The sequence below is a fragment of the Chanodichthys erythropterus genome, chromosome 10 (assembly GCF_024489055.1).
Source record: "Chanodichthys erythropterus isolate Z2021 chromosome 10, ASM2448905v1, whole genome shotgun sequence".
Lineage (NCBI taxonomy): Eukaryota > Metazoa > Chordata > Actinopteri > Cypriniformes > Xenocyprididae > Chanodichthys > Chanodichthys erythropterus.
Window position 1 is genome coordinate 46,209,281 of NC_090230.1, and position 21,694 is coordinate 46,230,974.

The following is a 21,694-nucleotide window of genomic DNA, read 5'->3' on the forward strand; positions in this document are numbered from 1 at the left end:
ATATAAAATAACTGTAATGAGGCGGGACACGAGGTGAGATCCATATGCAAGCTTTATTAGACTGAGTTCGTCGTCAAACAAGCAATGGTGGAACAACAGCAAACAGGTATGGCAGAGAGTAGGCAGAATCGTATGTGAGGTACAGGCAATAGGTCAGGGCTGGCAGATAACAATCGTAAATCCAATAAACAATACACAGTCCAAAGGCAGGCAGCAGGGAATCGTAGACGGGGAACAGACAGGGTAAATAACAGGCAGACAATAACAATAAGAAGCACTCAGAAATGTAACTAGAGTATACAAGACCTCACAATGTGTGTGAGGATGTCCAGAAATTGATGAAGTGCGTGCAGGTGATGACCAGGGAGGATTATGGGAAATGAAGTCCGGGAATGACTGGAACTGGGACAGTAACACTGGATATATAAATTAAAGATTAATGTTTAAAGATTAAACATTATTGAAGTTACAAAAGCTATTTAGTCAAGAGTAGTGAGTGATTTCTTCATCTTATGTCATTTGATCAACATCAAAACACAGAGAGCAGGAATATTAGACAGCTGTCCCTTTAAGACATAATTCAAAGATCCAGTACACTGATACCGATACACATGCGTTGTCTGTCTCGTTTTTCTCTTAAGACATAACCTACTATGTTTGTTAGGATACTCGCTAATATGGGCATGTTGACAATTTTTGTGTGAATTTGTCCGTTCAGGTGCAAGACTTGAAAGAGTTTGCGCAAGAGTATTTGCGCACTGTGATGCGGCTCTCCGTGCACGCACTTCCGATGAGTACACAAAAATTTCCTCACAGCGTGCATCAATTCTCTTTCGCATCTTATGGTTGAATGTTTAAATTGGCAAGGTATGGGTTTGGTTTAAACACAGATAGCAACGTGAGACGTTCAGGTCTCACCTGCGCTCGCGCGCTATCAACACCCGGGTGATGACAGAGTAAATGACTGGTCATAGAGCATTCGGCACGTCATTGAACATTTGTTTACAGTGACTGTTTTGTCCATGTTCTTCTGATCATCGCTGTTGTAACATATTTGGCAGCCAGAATGCATATCCATCGACTGAAACATAGGCTACATTAGCCAAATCCGTCTGTCTGTTTTACACGTTGTTGTTATCAACAAACCATGTAGAGATGTGTCATCATCAGGTTTTGGGATGAACTGCGGTGCCAGCGCGTGCCGAACCGCGTGTGGAGAACCGAACGGTTAGATTTTTTACCGAGAACCATTACACCCCTAGTCTGAAGAGACAGTGAATGTAAACAGAAGCCAATTCATTATTATGAAAGTGATATTCTACACTATTTTGTTATTGACTCTACTCATGATTCCATGACAACATTTATATAGAATCTGTGACAAAGTTCTGCTGAAACGTCTACAGATTTCTGCAGAATTCTGTTATAGCTACTAGTATCTATCAGGACTATGTTTTCAGTCTCATTTAATCCTTCAGAAATCATTCTAATATGCTGATTTGGTGCTCAAGTTAGATTTCTTTAATTATCATCAATGTTTAAAACAGTTGTGCTGCTTATTTTTTTATGATTACTAAAAAAGCTCAAAAGATCAGCATTCATTTGAAATAGAAATCTTCACTGTCACTTGATCAATTTAATTTTAAAAAGTTTTAGTTTGTTTTAAAAAATCGAAAACCGAAACTTTTTTTATTAGTATTAGTTATTGAATTTATATGCATCATTTGCAAAATGGCACACAGAGAGTTCAGTGTACATTTTTGATCTGATTCATAGAAACAGCATATTGAAATTGTTGCAATATTCACAAAATCGTTTTATTTTTATATCATAATACAAAATGATATAGTATATATTGTAAATATTTGATACTATATGGCCCAGCACTAGTATCTATGGGGTATGGAGACAGACACAGACAGTGTGGGCAGTGATTATTCTTGTGTCTTTGTCTGCGCTCTCAATTATACTAACAAGAGTAGATTGTGCACATGCAAAATTATAGATTCCATCTGAGGGAACAATGGAGCATTTCTAATCCAGTCTCTCCTGTGCTCACTCTCTCTCTCTGTCTGTCTGTCTGGGTGTGCAGTTAAAAGCCCCGTAGTCTTCCTCAACTCAGTGCAGCAGTGCTGGGCTTTGGGGAGATTTTAAACCTTGCTCTTTGCCCCAGGCCTTAAAGACCAGCAGCAGAAAAAGACTATGTATTGGACTAATGGGAGCAGGTTTAGGGAACGAGAATAATGCATTTGTGTTTGCTTCCCCCTCACTTACAGCAGTCATCACTCATTGTGTTTCTTTGTCTAGTGAATATATATCTTCTCTTCCATCATTAATGACTAATTTGAGCCTCCCGGTGTTTTTTTATATCTGACAGAATTAAGTTTGGAGACTTAGAGTCTATTTGTGGGTTCAATTTTGCAATATTTATTCTCAAGTAGGCCTGTCTGTGCTTTATAATGTGATAAATGGAGACATTTCAGATGATTATGCTTCAGTAATGATATGTTTGTTGACTCGTTGCTCCACTTTTGAATTTAGTATTAAAGTGCCCCCCCACCCCCCCCCCCCACCATATCTGTTTGCTCAGTTTTGAGAGAGCTAAAGAAAGTAAAGTGAAGTTACTGAGTGCCACAGAACTATAAAGAGATTTACTAGCTGCTCTTATCGCTATATATCTTATATTATTATATAATATAAGGATGTATTAAAGTTAGTTCACCCAAAAATGAGAACTCTGTCATTAATTACTCACCCTCATGTCGTTCCACACCCATAAGACCTTCATTCATCTTCAGAACACAAATTAAGATATTTTTCATAAAATCTAATGGCTCAGTGAGGTTGAACCACTGCAGTCACATGAAGTGTTTTAAATACCTCTTTAGTAGCTTTCTGTGTATTGAAAGTGTTAATTGTCTTGCTGGCAATGCAGGCCTCACTGTGCCATCAGATTTAATGAAAAATATCTTAATTTGATATATAACATAAGGGTGAGTAATTAATGACAGAATTTTCATTTTTTGGGTAAACTAACCCTTTAATGTGAACTAGCTGGAGGAAGCTATAGAAAGCAAAGCTGTGACAACTTCCTTTTTAACACTCGACTACTGCTGGTGATCTATTGCACAGCCGCTCTTTTTCCTCAAACAAAAGAGTATCTGAGGGAGGGAGCGGGATGTTCAGTAGAGTCAGTCCGTTTCATTATTTCATTACAATGCACACCCTCCTCACGGCCAAACATTAGCTTTATTCTGCAGATGGGACATGGGGAGAAAACATTCATCAGAGAGGGGGGATAGAAAAGAAAGAAAGAGAATGACAGAAAGAAAGAAATGTGACATATGAAAAGAGGAAAGGGTATGATGTTGAAGATAAAGTAAGAAAGAAAAAAGGATAGATAGATAGATAGATAGATAGATAGATAGATAGATAGATAGATAGATAGATAGATAGATAGATAGATAGATAGATAGATAGATAGATAGATAGATAGATAGCAATAAAACATACAAAAAAGGGAATAAGCAGCTGAGGTAAGATCAGAGTGTGTGTGCTGGGTGTGTGTGGTTTAATAACGGAGCTCAGGCTAGCACATCCTTCACAGTGAGGAAAGTGAAGTGGAGGAGGTGTCCTCCTAAGTGCCTGTGATTAAAGTTTCACAGTGAGACTGTACAAGGCTCAGCAGGCTATTCCACCACAACACACCCTGCCTCCATCCTCTCCACCTGCCTCTACCCTGCAGGAGATGTCCGGCTCCAAGATGACAAAACATCTAGCACATTCACAGACAACAAGAATATATATTATAGTGTCATATAGTGTCATAACTCGGATATATCGAGTTTTACATATAGCGATTAAACTTTTGCGTTTGGGGTCTGTTATCATCATGCTGAGATTTATCACACGTTATTATTGCTGAATCCCAGTATCATGTAGGTGAGGAGTAGGAGGGAAGGAGAGAGTGGGCAGAAGGACACTTGGTTCATTCGCTGACTCACATTTGCAGCTCTGCTCATCGGGATCACAGTTTTTTTCATCGATTTTTGCTAACCTTTTGGTTATGACTGCAGTGACATTTTAACTGTAGATCCCCGCTGAGATATTCCATCTGGAGTATTTTTTCGAAGCAGAAGATTTGATATTTAATGGGATCAGATCAGATGGTAACAGATCTGTGTTTGATTAGTGCACATATGCTTATATACAGCTCACATTAAGATGGGAAACAGACAGAGGAAAGTCCCTTTAAGGCAAGTTGGCGGCCATCTTGGCAGGCTGTTTCCTGACATTTAAGTACAGCTTGACATTTTCTTGAAAGACTGCAGTCTACAAAATAGTTAGGTAATGGTGCATTCATGTCATATTTATGAGTTGAACACATCACATCACAATATGTCCTAATTAAGTCTGAAAATTTTCTGTGAGCCCAGAGTTTCCAAGTTGGGGCATGTTAGTGAAAAAATATGGTGAACACAATGAATGCATCCATAGGTAAGAGTAAATATGTTGAAAAGTACGAAATAACTGTTTTAATTAAGTTGTTAGTATTGTGCAATTACAACAGAGTACATAACAATTCTATTTACAGCATCTTCAAACATTGAATAAAAACATATGAAGCAAAAACACACCTGATGCACCTTTTTTATTCACAATTTAATAGAAGTAGAGCTTATATTAGGAAAAGTACATTGCCGTTTTGCTCTAACCAAAGTGAATTGAACACACCTGACCTAGTAATTACGACTTCCCAATAGCGTGAAATGGGAACTCAAAATATCTATTGCAAGAGTGGGTAATCAGAAATCGGAATACTACTGGAAGCGCTTTTTTCACAGCAGGGTTTGTTCCTCTGTTCCACCCCCCAGTGAACATCACACTTGAATTGCTGATATAAAAGCTTAAATATCTTGTGGAGGATGAATCTAATGGTAGTAGTATAAAGGAGGGGACATGGGCAGGAAGGAGGAGCAGAGATATAGAGGGGGAGGGCAGAGCTGCAAAAACAAGTGAAATGGGTCAACTCTAGTTTATGTAAGTCTACAGCATGGTTGAGTAGACTTACTGCAGTGCAGAGTTTTTCTCTTATGTATATGAACAAACGCATACACACAACACAGACTGTCGTCCTGAGAATAGAGAGCGTCAGATGGGTCTCTGTCTCTCACTTTATTGGCCTTAAGGTCTTGTTGACCCTTACTGCTGAAGCTGGACATGATCCAGAAAAATACACACTGACCCCAACAAACACATGCACACACACGCTTCTCTTACTCACTGTTTGTATCACAAACCCTCTGGCAGCAAGAAACGGCACAGGCACACAAGAAGACAAACATTTGTAAAATAAAAATTCGCCAGCACAAATTTAGGGTGTTTTGGGTGACTTTTAAGGTTGTCTCAGGGGGTTGCTAGGTGTTTAATAAGTCAAAAGAGCCCATCCGAAGTCTCAATGAAATTCTGGTTTCTAGATATGGCTTGAGTACCTTTTTCTATATAGGTTTGAATGGATCCAATATGCAAATTTTCTTTTTCTTTATCTTTATCCTCTTCCTCTATTTCTATCTCCTGGTTACTGGAGCAGTGACCGTGTCATTCTGAAGCTAATCCATAAAGTGTAGCATTTAGTCTGAACCTTCTTATATTCAATCTTCTAATATTTATACCTGCTACAATATGGAGATGAGGCTTTCTCTCTGCTCTTCTCTCTGGATTAGTAGAAATTAGGTCAGATTGGCATGGAAGAACATATAACTGGGTTCAGCTTTAAGACTACTGCTAGGTAGCCTTGATCTTCTGCCATAATTACTGTATTGTTGGCTTCTCAAGGAACTGAGACAAATCTCAGAAAATTCTTCCTCTTGTGCAGCAGGGAGGGTGTGTGAAGTTTTGTTGTGTAAGTGTTGTGTGTGTTTTCGTGACCGCACCTTCGAGCAGGTGTGCTGTCATGTACTCATCTGTGTCTTGAAATCCACCCAAACCTAAAAAATCCTGAATGTCTTATTTATGAACAGCTATCCAAATATCCTTGTGTCTGAAATTAATCTCCCTCTGTTCCTTTGCTTAAAAATGTGTGTTATATTTCTTTTTCAGGGAAAACTGCTGTAGCGCTGATCAGGACCATGAGGTCAATAAATAAGAGCATTGTTGTCTGGAAATGCATCTGATCCACTGTTTCTGCCTCAGGTACTGTGGCTGATTTTATTTATATATGATGCCATGTGCTAAAACAATAGAATTGTGGTTTATAGACAGCACCTTTATTAATAAACATTTCTTTCACCTAGCCCAGCGTCTTGAATTTAGTTTTTCCCAAAGCTTGTCAAAATGGAAATTAGAATAGGAACATTATAGGATTGGCTGTAATTGCTTGACAAGCAATTATAAGGCAGCATTACTTACCTTCTACTTAGCATTAGCTTACCTTCTGGGACAGCCTTCATGTTGGGAGTGTCTATGATGCCTTAAAATGAATTTTGAACAGAACAAATATCTCTCATGATTATTCTACTTCTATTTTTTTTTTTCCACTTATCTAAGTGATTCCATAAAAAAATCCTTAAACTGTACATAATGGATTTTATAACTAATTCCTTTTTCTTTCTTAGAACTAATCTATCTGAATTTTACCCTAATTGAACCGTTCCAACAATTTCAAGAGGTTATACCTGAGATACACATACTGTGAACTCTCTAATGGAGGTCATTGTAAAAATATTCACTGATGTTCCCACCACAGGGGGTTGAAAGGTTTCACATCCCACTCCTTCGCTCACTCTCTTGTTTTGAGTCTTTGTGTGCGTCAGAGATATTTCTGGTGTTAGGCTCTGGTCACATGCTATTGAGCTCTCACGTTTAGAGATGGTGAGAATGAATTTCAGTTCTGTAGGTACATCCTCTTTCATTCTCTTTATGCACTGTAAAACTTACTGCCTTATATAAGAGTTGGATCTAGCAGGTATGCTGTTTTGGGTCTGCAGTGACTCTTTTATGGTCTCTTGATAGCATCTTAAGAAGAATGTGGTGTTTGCTGGTCAGTCAGGTTTTAGAGCCCCAAGTACCTGCAAATCTATCTTTGAAATGTCACACAGGCATATACTGACATCTTGCTAGCACTTCATCAGTAGTTAGTGACATGTCCTATATTTAACCCATGTTGTGTCTTTCACAGACGTTAAACCATGGGAAATGTGGAGAGCCAAAATGGAGGCCACGCCTACTACAGTGAGGGGCAGGGCCACCTCTCACGAAAGCACATGACCCGATCACTTCGCATCTCTAACAAGCAGTCGCGAAGATCACGTCACGCCTCTTCCAGCAAGGCTGAACACCGCAACTCTGAGACCAGCACAAAATCTAGCAGCACCCCTTCCATCCCACAGTCCTTAAGTGAAAATGGCCTGGAACCCTTCAATGAGACAGATGCTTTGGAGGGCTATGGGGGTACCATTTGGGTGGACCGGATGGCCATGAACTTGCGGCCGATGTCTTTCCACGACAACATGGGGGATCCAACCACCACGCCTGGTTCTGAAGACGGAGTTGAGTTGGACACAGTGGTGGCGGATGGTTGTGATGATGACGGACTTTTCACAGGTGAGGAGACATACCTGCAGAGGACCAGAGACGGTCCTCGGGAAGGTGGCAGCTTCAAAAAGAAGCGCTCCAAATCTGCAGACATGTGGAGAGAGGATTCCATGGAGTTCTCCTTGTCGGATCTAAGCCAAGAGCATCTGACAAGCACGGAGGAGATTATAGGGACAAATGAGGATGAGGACAAAGGCTTCGCCAACTGTGGAGGACGGCGTCGCACCTCCAGCCCACGGACTCTCGAGTCTCACTCGGGAGAGAGAGCCAACTCTTTAGACGAACTTTGCACCCAGAGGCTACCTCTTCTTCGTGGCTCCCACCATCTCTATAATGGTCACAATCCCGAGAGGATGGAGGAAGGCGGAATGAACAGCGAGATCTTGTCTCCTGCGGAGGAGGAAGGGAATGGATATGGAGCGTACACTCTTCCTTGTCGTCGTTCTCACTGCCTGTCGGAAGGACTGTCCAATCATAAGGCTACCATCTGCTCACGTATGCAGGGGCGGCGTGCACAAACAACACATGTAAGTTATGCCTCCGACAAATGGTTTTTCACATCCTCTCAGAATAAAGACTGTTATGAATCATGTGCACTTTGCCTACTTCCAAGCTTCCCGAATAGTGTCGTCCATTTATTAAGTGCATGACCCAAGAACTGGATAAAGAGCTTACGGGATTCTCTGAGCAAATTTTATATTTAAATCTCCATCTAATTTTAGGTCTAGTAAAATGTGAAAGATAAAAACACTCTGTGGTCTTTAATACCAAATTTTGATTATGACTTTGTGCATATTTGATGTGATCAGAACTGTCTTTGCTGTCAAAGAGCTCCCAATTTTGAAAGGACTCAGGGGACACTTCAAACACAACTTTACCTGAGTCAAGTTCAAGCTTTTGACAGCTACTTTAGACACCAATGTTTTTGAAACATGATATTTCTCATAATCTACCTGCGAGGAACTGAAGTATTTTTGTGTTGGCAAAGGGAAGCTGCACCTTCTCCTTTGAATGTCTTCCTCTTTCTGTTCCTCTTTCATGTGCAGGTAAACAAGTTGAGAACAATTAGGATCAGTCACTTTCTTTTGTGTCAGTCAAAAGAGGAAAGAAAGAAGAGCCATTTAACAGCTCAATGGAACTTAGATTACATTACAGTTTTATTTTTGGGGGTGAAATCCTGAGAAGGAGTTCTTGTTTTGAGGATGTCCCATATGAAGTGCTGTCACTGTAGAGGGAGTGTCATCTGTATTAACCTGTTCTGTTTGTGTGAAGGATATCACGGCTGGTGAGGGCAGCGAATATGGAGACAGTGGTATTGACGGTGGTGCAGCTGAAGTCGAGCACTCTTCACGTCGTTGTAAGGCCATGTCTGCGTCCTTCTCCGTCTACTCCACTGCTAGCGGAAGCATCTTCGCGGGAAGCGACAGTGGCAGTAGCAGCGGAGGTGGTGGAGACCGTGAACGTCAACCAGGTGGAGATCAAGGCGTGTACGAGAACTTCCGTCACGAGCTGGACTTGAACTCCAGACAGACGCGGGAATGCCTCGAGGAGGCCGGTTCGGCTGCCAGCGATGAAAGGAGCAGTGGAACGCTAAGCTCCGTTTACCCCTCAGACATTCTACTTAGCACGGTGCAGGGCACTGTGCGGAAGGCCGGCATACTGGCTGTAAAGAACTTCCTAGTGCACAAAAAGAATAAGAGGGTGGAGCCAGCAGCAAAAAGGAAGTGGAAACAGTACTGGGTGTCACTTAAAGGTGAGATATACAAGCTATGTTTGGAATAGCATATTGCTCTTACTATTTCCGTACTACAGTATATTGTCTGTGCATTGGATACCTGGATGTCCTTCTACATTTGATCAAATGTACAGTATACAACTGTGCGCGTTTCACTGGGTATTCTGTTCCATAATGCAAAACATTCTACTTGATCTTTTGTTTTTAAACTCGTTGGCCTTGCTCCAGTTAAAAAATATCATGCACCTGCTATTTCACATCAGGCTTATTACACCAAACCCTAACTCTGAGCTTTTGATTCTGGCTGTTTGACGTTTGGCACAACTATTCAATCACAATCTAATTTCATGCTCAGGGCCATTTCTTTCAGCAATTGCTATTTTAAAGGAACACAAAATAGTATCTGAGACATTACAGGTCATCCTTTGTGTCAGAAACATAATCAAGTTATCTGAAGAGTTTTCTTCAAACCTTGTGCCATCTATTAAATCTAATGCAGCTCGTCCCATATGCTTCAAATATATTTATCACAGAAAGCATCCTTTAGACGGCTGTTTATCCTCTTATGACAATTGTGGTGAGCAAATAATCACCCCAGTTCTGCTTCATGCAAAAACATTCATTTATTTATTGTTGTAGATGAATCAAATCCTGAAACTTGTATTACATTTCCAGTTACATAATTTCTGATCTTCTTTCTCACCTTTTTCTCCCAGGATGCACTCTGTTTTTCTATGAAACGGATGGCCGTTCAGGGATTGACCACAACAGCATTCATAAACATGCAGTCTGGGTGGAGAACAGCATTGTCCAGGCTGTACCAGAACATCCCAAGAAAGACTTTGTGTTTTGTCTGAGCAATGCACTGGGGGATGCCTTTCTCTTCCAGGTAAGTCTGAAAAATCTCAAAAGACTGATATTAATGTGATTCCAGTTAATCCTAAAATTTTGAATTATTCAGGCTAGCATTTGAAGCCCTTGGTGAGGTAGAGATAGAATTCAATACTCATGGTCCACTGTTTCATTCAAAACTGCTGAATGATATTTCTAAATCTCAGTGGCATTTTATTCTGTGACAGTTGACAGCATCCTACTTACCAGGTGACACTCTTAAAGGTTAAGTAGTCAGGTTTGACAGTCAAATCTATGTGACTGTTATTTGGTTAATATTATTTTTTTTTTTAGTGCTGAAAGGATCTCTGTGTTGCTTTGGTTATAAAAAGATATTACGCCAATAATGTTGTTAAACCTTATATATCTAGAGTCCCAATTTTTAGATACTATGGGCATCCTATAGTGAGGATGTGATGATCTGATCCATTTCATTTTAGACATCGGGTCAAACTGAGTTGGAAAACTGGATAACTGCAATCCACTCAGCCTGCGCCGCGGTTGTCGCCCGTCAGCACCACCGCGAGGACACGGTACGATTGCTGCGTTCTGAGATCAAGAAGCTTGAACAGAAGATTGACATGGATGAGAAAATGAAGAAGATGGGCGAAATGCAGCTCTCTGCTGTCACTGATGGGAAGAAGAGGAAGACTATCCTGGAGCAGGTATATATATACATAGGCCACATACGCTTATTTCTTCTTTTCTGATGATTTTGAATTGTGCTTGTTATTGGAAAGTCAGTGGCATCTCTAGGATTAGGTTAAGGTACTGTTGAGTCCCAGATATTTCCAAACATTGGTTGAGCCAGTTAATAAAAATGTTTAAACATTAAATGAAATAAAAATAAATAAATGAAAGAAAAAAATAAAGCTTCACTTTAAGACATTTACCCCTGGTTTCACAGACACGGCTCAGATTGAGCCTTACTTAAAGTAGAACATTTAAGTAGCTTTTATAAATGTGCCTTAGAAAATACATTACTGATGTGCATCTTGAGACAAAACAATGGCATTGACATATGTTAAGATATGTCAGTGCAAGTTGTTTTTAGTTAAGACAGCTCAAACATGCATTTTAGTGTGGGACTAGGCTTAAGTCTTGTCTGTGGAACCGGACAATAACCTTAAAGGATTAGTTCACTTTCAAATGCAAATTACCCCAAGCTTTACTCAGATTGGGTGTTTTTGTGATGCTACTGTATATTTGTGCGAGTATGTGTGTGTTTTTTATGTGGCTTTGAAAGTAATCTCTGACTGACATGTGATTCAATTGTACTTACATAAAAGATGTATAAATGCGTGTCTATTCACTTATTTGTGTGTGTGATGTACTGTACTTGGTGTGGAGGTGGGCATACTCCTCCATGGTCTCTGAATAGACTCAGGTCATGCTGGCTTGGAGGAGGCCTGCTGACTAATGATTTATCCCAGCATCCTCCTCCAGTAAACAAAACCCTATTAAAAACACTGCCCACACTCTAATAGTCAGCAGCTTAAGGGCCCTCATCAGTGTGCGAATGCAGAAAATAAAAAGTGCAGAGCGTTTTACAGTATTAATAAAGAAGAAAAATTTAAATCTTTCTTTCTTTTTGTTCAGATATTCCTCTGGGAGCAGAATTTGGAGCAGTTTCATATGGACTTGTTCCGGTATCGCTGTTACCTGTCCAGCCTGCAGGGCGGCGAGCTTCCAAATCCAAAACGCCTACTTGCTGTTGCTTCCCGCCCCACCAAACTGTCCATGGGTCGTCTTGGCATTTTTTCAGTATCGTCCTTTCATGCCCTGGTATGAAATACACAAACCTCCACGCTCACAACACACTCCATATCAGTGCATTATTCTCTCTTTCTCTGTTTCACACTCATCCTCTTCTCATTCACACGTTTAGTTAACATCCACTTCATTTTAATCCACTCCACAAGAGCACAGTGAGCTCTGAGCTGCCTTCCAGCCTGTTCTTGGCCGTAGTCCTAACAGAAACTGCATAACAAAACATGCTGTCATCATCATGTTTTTGTCATTCCTGTGGTTCAGCAGCGAACGTACAGAATGGCGTAACATGCAGCCGGAGGACCGCAACTGTCACCTCAGGAGAGTCACAGTGAGGCGTAGAAAAGCAACTCCCATTTCATTGCGTAACTCATTGAGTTCCTTGAAAACTAAACCAAGTTTGACTGAAAATCGTTGACATTTTACGTAATGAAAAAGGGAGCAGTTTTTATTAATAGCACTCAAGGGCTAGATCAATAACTGTTTTGGCGTACTATCCTTTTAGCTATTTTCCCACTTAAAAGCATGTTTTTAAAGCATCATCTCCAACCACTGCCTTAAACCTTAAATGCCTCTATACAATTTCCTTTTTTCTTTCTTCTCTCTTCTAAAACATAAAACAAGCCACACAGTTTGGTCTTTAAACACTGTCACCTAAACTACCAAGGTTTTATTATTACTGAGGAAATCCTTTATGGCTTCTGTGGCACTAACATTTATTATCCCAGAAATGCCAGTGTGGTTTCGAGTCCGGGTGTGTGAACAGGACATCTCCACACCATGGCAGTTTATGTGTGTACTGCTTCTGAAATGAGTCATGGTGTCAGATTTTTTTCCCATCACTGATCTTTATTTGAAGCCTAAAGGCAAAGGGATGTTTTTCCCCTCCCTTTCCTGAACATTTCTCACAGTGTCACTGTGTTTGTAAAACCTCAAGGCAGAGTAAAGGCCTGTTCACACCAAGAATGATAAACTAGTTATTTTTATAAACTATAAAAATAACTATATTAGCATCAACACCAACAGACGTTAACATTCTATTTATTACAAGTAGTTATGTGTAATTTCTGTAAAGACGGGTGGATTCTGACTGGCTGTCAATGTTTTTATAGTTTATCAGCTAGATAAAAAAAAACATTCTGAAAGTGATTCCACCAATATTGTCCTCTGTGTCGTTATCATTATAATTGTGGTGTGGAGGTTGCTATTCTCATAGAATTTTTTAAAAAAGATTATTAAAATTTCATAGTTATTGTTCTTGGTGTGAACGACCCTTGAGAGTTATTTCCTATGTTTTATGTGTTGCTTAAATGTTTGATACTAATTTTAGATCTCACTAATGATGAGACTGGTGAAACATTTAACCAATTTCACTTGCTCATTTACACAAAAGGAGACATTTTGCCCATACAATATTATTTTTGGAGTGATCTACCCCTTTAAAGATTTCCGTCATAGTAATAAATGCTAAATGGTTTAAATCACATGTGCTTGACACTCTCTTAGATGTTTATTGCCTTTCTGTATGCGTGTTTGTGTTGCACAGGTGGCAGCGAGGACGGATGGGGGAATTCGGAGACGTACCCAAGCCCTGTCTCGTTCCTCCAGTAAACGAAAGAGCCGTTTCTCCTCTCTATGGGGTCTGGACACTACCTCAAAAAAGAAAACCAAAGGCAGACCCAGCATTAACCAGGTTCACATCTGCTAGACATCTTCTACAGTCTGTTTATGACACATTTTACATGTGTTCAATAGAACAAATCACTGTTTGTCTAGCATACAATTTGCAAATGTAAGTTTGTATGTTATATGAGTGCATTAAAATACCTTCAAATGATCTCACACATTTATGGCAGGACCCAAATGAAGGTTCATTAAATCATCCTTCCTTTGAAGCATATATAACATGTTATTCCGCAGATAATCATCTCAACTAGTTGTTTTGTCTCAACCTAAGGTTTTCGTAGACGGTGAAGAGCCGGTTAAGAGGAACCTCGAGCACATGTTTGAGGACACTGGAAAGGGGACACTGGTGAGGAGGACACTAATAATTCTCAGCATGCTTTACATAATTAAAACTGTCAAAGAGAATGCTGTCAAAGGCGGAATGCATAAAAACTGAGATGTTAATGCTGTGTGCATCTCCCAACGGGACCTGGAAAGAGCTAGACAGAGTTAAGACACCCAAGCTGGGTTGTAGGGCCTCGGAGAGAAGCGGCTCCTCTCCCACCCGGCACATCCATTAACAGCCAGGAGAGGACACAGATGGCGGGTGTTTTGGGAGGGGAGTGCGCGTGTGTGAGTTGAATGAGTGACAGAATGTTGGAGTGTTTAATGTATTGTCTGCATGTGTCTGCCAGTATGTGAGTGTGTTTAAGTCCCTCTGACCCATTTCCCGCTCTCCTTCACCATGTGTGGGCTTGCTGTCTCTCTATGATGGGGGACCACCATCGCAGCTACTCTGTGGGCAGATTGTTGAGGGGAAGGGGAGGGTGCTAGGCTGTCACCCGATAGTGTGGGATAAGCTATCTGAGCTAGGCAGCATGCCGTCACTGACAACAGGCCAGACCCGCTGACAGACCCAAGAGCCCCCAAAAGACCCACAATGCACATCCCAGCCGGTACACGTCAGCCCATCCATCACTGGCCAGACATCTAACAGCGCCGTTGTCAGACAGAGGCGCTGAGTATTGCACAGGGCTTGCCTTGCACATTGCTGTGCTTGGATGCCAAGTTAATTAGTATCAGATTAGATATCATCACATTGTCTGCTGCATCGATCCACACAGCCCTGCTTAAGTGTGATAAGCCAGATTTGTGCAAATATAACCTGAAAACTGACACCTCAGTAAATCTGCGTTCAGAGGTTTACTGATATTGTCTTGTGGTAATCACTTTTCTAATGCATTTTAGTATTCATCAACATGAAATTGACCCTGTTTACTTTTTTAATACACATTTCTGGTGTTATTGTGCACAAATTATCAGTAAAAATAAAAGAAAAAAATAGTCTTCTTCATCACTGATTTTTCTGATAATTTAAGATGTGTAGGCTATTGGTTAATGTTAAAAGGATAGTTCACCCAAAAATGAAAATTATCCCATGATTTACTCACCCTCAAGCCATCCTAGGTGTATATGACTATCTTCTTTCAGACAAACACAATCAGACTTGTACTATATCCTGGCTCTTCCAAGCTTTATAATGGTAGTGAATGGCACTCATGATTTTGAAGCCCAAAAAAGTTCATCCATCCATTATAAAAGTAATCCATACAGCTCCAGGGGGTTATTAGAGGCTTTCTGAAGTGAAGCGAGGGGATTTTGTAAGAAAAAATATCCATATTTAAAACTATAAACTAGCTTCTGGAGCTCTATATATTTTTTTATGATAGATGGATACACTTTTTTTGGTCTTCAAAATCTCGCCCCCCCCATTAACTACCATTATAAAGCTTGGAAGACCTGATTGTGTTGGTCTGAAAGAAGATAGTCTAGGATGGCTTGAGGGTGAGTAAATCATGGTATAATTTTCATTTTTGGGTCTATCCCAAACCAGTCAATCCAAGCAATTCCTGATGGATGAAATCAAGTTCTGTGCTACATTTTAGGATTGGGCGATATATCGGCAGTCATATCGGTATCTGTCAGTTAAATAAAATAGACCGTAAAATATAAGTATAAAATGTCAAATATAATTCCAGATGGATGAAATCAAGTTCTGTTGTACATTTTTGGGACTGCGCGATATATCAGCTGTCATATCGGTATCGGTCCAATAAGTAAAATAGGCCATAAAATAGTAAAAACATAAGAATAAAAATGTCAAATATAATTACAGATAGTTGAAATCAACTCCTGTCCTACAGTCATATTGGTATCAATAAAGTAAAATAGGCCATAACACATAACATATATATATATATATATATATATATGTTATATATGTGTTATGTTATGATAACCAAGCTATAAGTGTCTGTATATATATATATATATATATATATATATATATATATATATATATATATATATATATACAGACACTTATAGCTTGGTTATCATTTAAAAATGAAAATAATTAACGGTATTGGTAGTTTGTGAAGCAGTATATGTCTTTAATTTTCTTCGCTCTGAAATACATCACATTATGTAAGTTGGTAAGGTTGTGAATGCCATTTTTAAGTTGACATTAAGCACATTCCAAAACAGTATATTTCTTTTTTAATTTGTTTTTGGCAGAAGCACCAAGAAGGTTCAGTGAAAAGCCTCCCCCAACACAAGACAGACAATGAAGTTTGGGTACCCGACTACCTCACGCCATCCTGGGTCTCTTTACCTGACGATCGGCCCGTGCTGGCTATCATACAACCGGGGGAGACGGCCATGGAGGCCCTCGAGGCACTGTGCCGGGTAAATGTCATGTGTACTCGCAAACAAAACTTTTCAAATCAAATAGATTAGCTTGAATCATGTCAAACTGAAGTTCCCAGAGGCAGGTGACTAGATGCTGTGTCCTCATCTTACCAATTTTAACCATGCTTTCTTCTAACATAATTCCTTTCATAGTTTCATGTCAAACAGCAAGTTTCAGTATGTCGCATCATATTCTGACAAGATTAGCATATATTGCCACACCTACTTAAACTTTCCCTCCAAAAAGATTATTTTGGTTTCCTCACAGAAATTGAATATATGATTATTGAAAAAGTAGTTCACACATTTTGAACTAATATAAAAATATTAATCTAAAAAAACTGAAACCTATTGATTGGTGGCTATTGATCGTCATCCTGCGCGTGTCATCTTTTGTCGTGAGGTGCTAGCCCACATTAGCTACAGATATGTCAGCTGTGACATTTGTTTCTTTCACAAACAAGATCACACTTTCATTATGCCGTCATCTTGCAACCCATCTGCAACAATGAAGAGGAAATTAAATACGTAAAACACACTTCAATATCATCAAAGCAGGGTAATCTTATGATTCATCCATGGTAAACATCTCAAGTAACACATTTCCTGAAAACACAAACTTGCCCACCCCTCCTTTAATGCTGGAGTTGTTGAGAAAGTGCTAGAACATTCCATTTCCCAAGGCAAACTGCTAAAGTGTCAGTGGATTATTTCTTCTTGCAGTTATCTTCCTGTTATCATTCTGCTGTAGTAGCTCTCTGCCTCTTTCCTTGTCCATTCTCAGCCTCTATCACCACAGAGTGTTCTAGAATGCTCTTATCCACACTTCTCGTAAATATGTCTTCAAACTTGAATGCCAGGGAAGCAATCACACTATAGTTACTCTGTCCAATTTTTTAATTTATTAGTCATCAACATGCATCCTTTTAGATAGCAGAGTAGCATGAAACAAGAATTCAAATAAATTATCCTGCAGTGGAGGAAAGTGGCCGCACTACATCCCAGAAATGGATTTCTGTCGAGCCCTGAAATAAAATATTAACCAATTCACACTGGTGAACATAAAGTTAACATTCTCTGTCATGGACAATTTTTTTTAAGCATTTTAAGATGGTCGTAAGTAACAGCACAGATTAAATGCTGACTTTTATTGCTGAATGTAAATAGTTTCTTGATATTTATTTATACTTCCTCATTTGTTAATCTTTTCTTTTCATACAGCTCTCTGGAATATGTTATTCTAAATGGTCTTTTCACTTATTCTTTTACAATTTATGTATTTATTATATATTTATATTTAGTGTTACATAATGTAATATTTATAATGTTTCCTGGTTCTCCTCAAACTTAACACTTTGACTATTGTAGCATGTTATGAACCGATCAACAGCTGCAAATTCATGTCCTTTCTGGACCATTGGGACAAAGAGAACGTTTTTTTGATGAGGTTATTGAGTTCAGTACTTCTATATGAAGGGCGCAGGGGTCTCAACGAGGCTCATAACCTCAAATGTCTCTTGAGGGCATGAGCCATGTTATCCATCCCCCATCTTTCCTGCCGAGTGATCACACAGACCATAGTGAGCTGCCATATCACATAAGGATTATTAATGTGCAATCCGTGCAGCCAATGCTCTATAAACAAAATGCATAACGGAATGCCAACTACTTAGTCTAAACAAGTTTCATTTTTACACAATTTTTATTTTTAGTGTAAAACAAGACACAAATACTAATACTAAAGTGATTACAACCATACAAACTTGTGTTTTTTCACTTCACAGGCTCACAAACTGGATCTTTCCAAGCACTATATACGGTTGAAGTTCCTCTTCGACAATCAGTTGCAGTTGTATGTCCCCAAACCCGAGGAGGACCTCTGTGACCTGGTGAGTGCAACGAAAAGAGCCTGTCAGCGGCCACAGCGTGTCCTGGACAGCTAAGAGCGCTTAGCGGTCACAGACGCAGCATGGGGTGAATTTATTAGACTGTGACGGGCTCTGCAATGTGCCGCAGATAGTATAAAGTTTTGAAAAGTTCTGACTGTGATGTAGGTTAAAGCGAGTCTAAACTCTCCGAGAGCGTTGAGGAGAGGCTGCTGCATATGTTATGAATTATGTAGAAGATGCATGTACTGCATAATGCACTCTGAATAGTTCTTCTATTCCCGTAGCTAAGCTGTGTGTGTGTGTGTGTGTGTGTGTGTGTGTGTGTGTGTGTGTGTGTGTGTGTTTGTGGAGTCTGGGGAAAACCACCTCTGCAAAGACTGCAACCTCAAAAGCTAATTTACTTTACTCTTTTTTCATGGTTGTTCTTCTAAGATGACAGAGAATCTTTGTGTTTTCCATGTCTCATCTCATCTTTTCACTTTCTCTCTGTAGAGACTTGACTTTCTCTTACTTTTATTCTCCCTGAAATGATCAAAGCCTCAGTTTTGTCTCAGGATCTCTTGAGAATGGGCTGGTTTTTATTTAGCGTATCCACGCCATGAATTTCAGCAGACTAAGACATTTTCCATGATGTATATGAGCTCTTTTTGAAGTTGTACTGTAAATGAACTGTACATCCTCAGTGTGCAATATGATCAATGTGACTCTTTCTTTTCCTTTGTTCAGCTGTACAAAGAAATTGAAATTTGTGCCAAGACAACCAAAGTCATCCAGTTTGACAGAGATGAGTCCTGTGCCATAGGCTTCGGTAACAATGCTGTTCAGTTTATTTCTGTTTTTGTTCCTGTGTTTGTTCCTTTTTCAGTGATTTATCTCTCGTTCTGTCTTTTCCAGGTTTTTCAGTGGTGGTAGTAGAGGAGGATGGAGCCCAGCAGCTTCATATCACTGATGTGAAAGCCGGAGGTCTGGCATTCGCCAAAGGTGTGTGATGAAACTCAACAGATAGCTGTTCTTCATTACAACCAAGCCATATACAGTGTTGGGAAACTGTAGCTTGACATAATTATAACATGTTATATAAAATATTATAAAATGTTATGTAATTATATTAATATTTTATTAAATATTTTCAGCTCACAACTACTCCCAATAGTCATTCTGTGACAGAATTAAACACATTGTCCGATTGCTAAAAATAAGAATTTACTTCAAAGAGATTAGAATCTAGTCTGGAAATGGATTTCACTTTTGTTTATGGGATGCTTAATCATGAAAACAGTTCTTAGATTATCTTACTGCCTCTATTTGGCAGTCGTTCCAGGTCCAAATCAAAAGCTTATGCCGTCCTCCCCACTGTAAATGCCTCACCTGCAGTAGTCTGTAAAACTGCTGAGAAATTAGCAGGGGAATATGGAGGAGTCTAAACTGTGAGGACTGACCCAAATCTCCACTGGACTGGAGGAAAATCATTTAAAAAGCTTTCACATGAGCACAGGATTACTAAGAGGAGCAAATTAAAACCATTACACACTGCCAGTGATATCTGTGCCAAGCGAATGCGTTCATTAAGAGCAACCTTCAGAACGGGTTAAGACACTCTCTGTTCCAGTATGTCCAGTTATTGAGTGTCAGAGTATTTTAATTAGTGGCGCTTGCTAAGATACGCATCGCTATTATTATTGCTCATACTAAGGGTCAGGGATTTGTGCTAAACCTCCAACCAAGTACTAAACCTGTGTGACCGACTGCACAGTATACAACACGCTTGAACTTACCCTGCTGCAAAGAACCACAACATTTAAACCAGCCTAAGGCCTGTTTCACACTACAAGCGTAAACAGCGTGTGAGCAGTGCGTATTTTTTTGGCGCTCATGTTAACCAATGGATGCATTCACACAGGCAGCAGGAGCGTCGCGTAAGCAGCAGTGAAGCGGGGGTTTCGGCGCCGAGTCTATTTTTGCTGCGCTGCTGACGCTCAATTAAAGTGAAAGCACACTTTTTATGGACAAAATAAATATAATTTCACACAAAAAGTGTTCAAAATGCACAGAATAAGCATGTTTTAACAAGAATTTGAGTATGACAGAAAAGAAAATTAAGAATCAAAAATAATTATACAAGATTTACCCATTTAAACTTGTTTTTAATTATTCAGTTTGGGTTAAAGTATGGTGTATTATAAAAACTAAAGTAAGCTAGCCAGAAAATATGATATCTAAACATTATTTTAGTTATTACACACACACACATATATATGGCATCTGGCTTTTTTGCCGAGTTTTCTGTCTTGTAAACACGTGTGCACGCGGCAGATGATGTAAATCACAAAGCTTACCAAGGATTTTATTTATTTTTATTTATTCATTTACGTTTATATGAGAATGTTGTACACCTCCTCATGTTAACATACTTTCAAGACTCAAGTTTATAAATGGCCAACTTATAAAAACAAATTTATAGCTGTCTTTGTAAAGAAATGCTCTATGTAGCTTGGAGCCGCTGCTGTGACGCTGTACAAAGCTTGCAGTGTGAATACTCATGCGTCTCTGCAGCTGCAGTCACGGTGTAGTTGCGCTCACGCTTGCAGTGTGAAACAGGCGTAATGCTGGTCTTAGCTTGTTTAAGATGGTCGTCCAGCCTGACCCATTTGGTTCTCAGCTGGTTTAGCTGTCTGGTCTTCGAGGCTGACTAGCTGAAAATTGCCCAAAACCTAAGCTTAGACTAGTTAAGGCTGGTTTAAAACATTTTTTTCAGCGGGGTTTTGTTTCTGTATCATTATGTATTATACCCAGAAGGCCTTTCAAAAGTGGCCGTGTAATCGAAAATGCTTGTCTGGATGAATAGTAAGGCAGATGGATGCAAACCCAAGTGGACAGTGACTAGTGCAGAAAGCAATTCTCTTTTTTTTCCTTTTTCTTGGAAGTATATGCCCCAACAAAGCATTGGCTCATTAGGACCATGTGCTGTCCAAACTGAATGGTGTGTGTATGTGTGTGTCTGTGTGTGTAAAATACACACAGACAAAATTGCTGGAGGAAATACTCAAATTCAGGACAGTTTGAATGCACAGCACTGGGGGCGCTTGTTGATGACATCACCCTAACATTCATCATCACTTCACTGCCTGGGGCAGAGCCGAGCCATCCAATGAAAAAGCTTTATTACAGCTGACATTTTGCTTCATGTAAAACTGGGTCACACTTCAGGCAGTGTGCACATGCATGCATGTGTGTAAATCCATACAGAATTCATAAAAGCTCAGGAACAAAGGGGAAAATTCAGCTCCTGCAAGAGTTGGGAGGCTGGACATGGATGTCAATAATCAATTTAAGTGGCAGTCCTGCCTAAAGAGTGTTAACTGAGCTATTAGAAGCTAATTGAGCAGCTGATGTGTTGGTA

The 21,694-nt window shown here is 39.7% G+C and overlaps 1 protein-coding gene across 3 annotated transcripts in view; it reads left to right on the forward strand.

The window, feature by feature from the left end:
• Window positions 1–21,694, forward strand: part of tiam1a (TIAM Rac1 associated GEF 1a) — a 76,047-nt gene that overhangs the window by 32,489 nt on the left and 21,864 nt on the right. For all 3 annotated transcript variants that reach the window (XM_067397936.1, XM_067397937.1, XM_067397935.1), the window contains 12 exons: window positions 6,100–6,192; window positions 7,178–8,120; window positions 8,866–9,346; window positions 10,045–10,217; window positions 10,660–10,884; window positions 11,819–12,004; window positions 13,536–13,682; window positions 13,947–14,021; window positions 16,232–16,402; window positions 18,190–18,294; window positions 19,021–19,102; window positions 19,189–19,275. In XM_067397936.1, coding sequence (XP_067254037.1) covers window positions 7,188–8,120; window positions 8,866–9,346; window positions 10,045–10,217; window positions 10,660–10,884; window positions 11,819–12,004; window positions 13,536–13,682; window positions 13,947–14,021; window positions 16,232–16,402; window positions 18,190–18,294; window positions 19,021–19,102; window positions 19,189–19,275 — 2,665 coding nt within the window. In that variant the 5' untranslated portion in view covers window positions 6,100–6,192; window positions 7,178–7,187. The remainder of the gene's footprint in view (window positions 1–6,099; window positions 6,193–7,177; window positions 8,121–8,865; window positions 9,347–10,044; window positions 10,218–10,659; window positions 10,885–11,818; window positions 12,005–13,535; window positions 13,683–13,946; window positions 14,022–16,231; window positions 16,403–18,189; window positions 18,295–19,020; window positions 19,103–19,188; window positions 19,276–21,694) is intronic.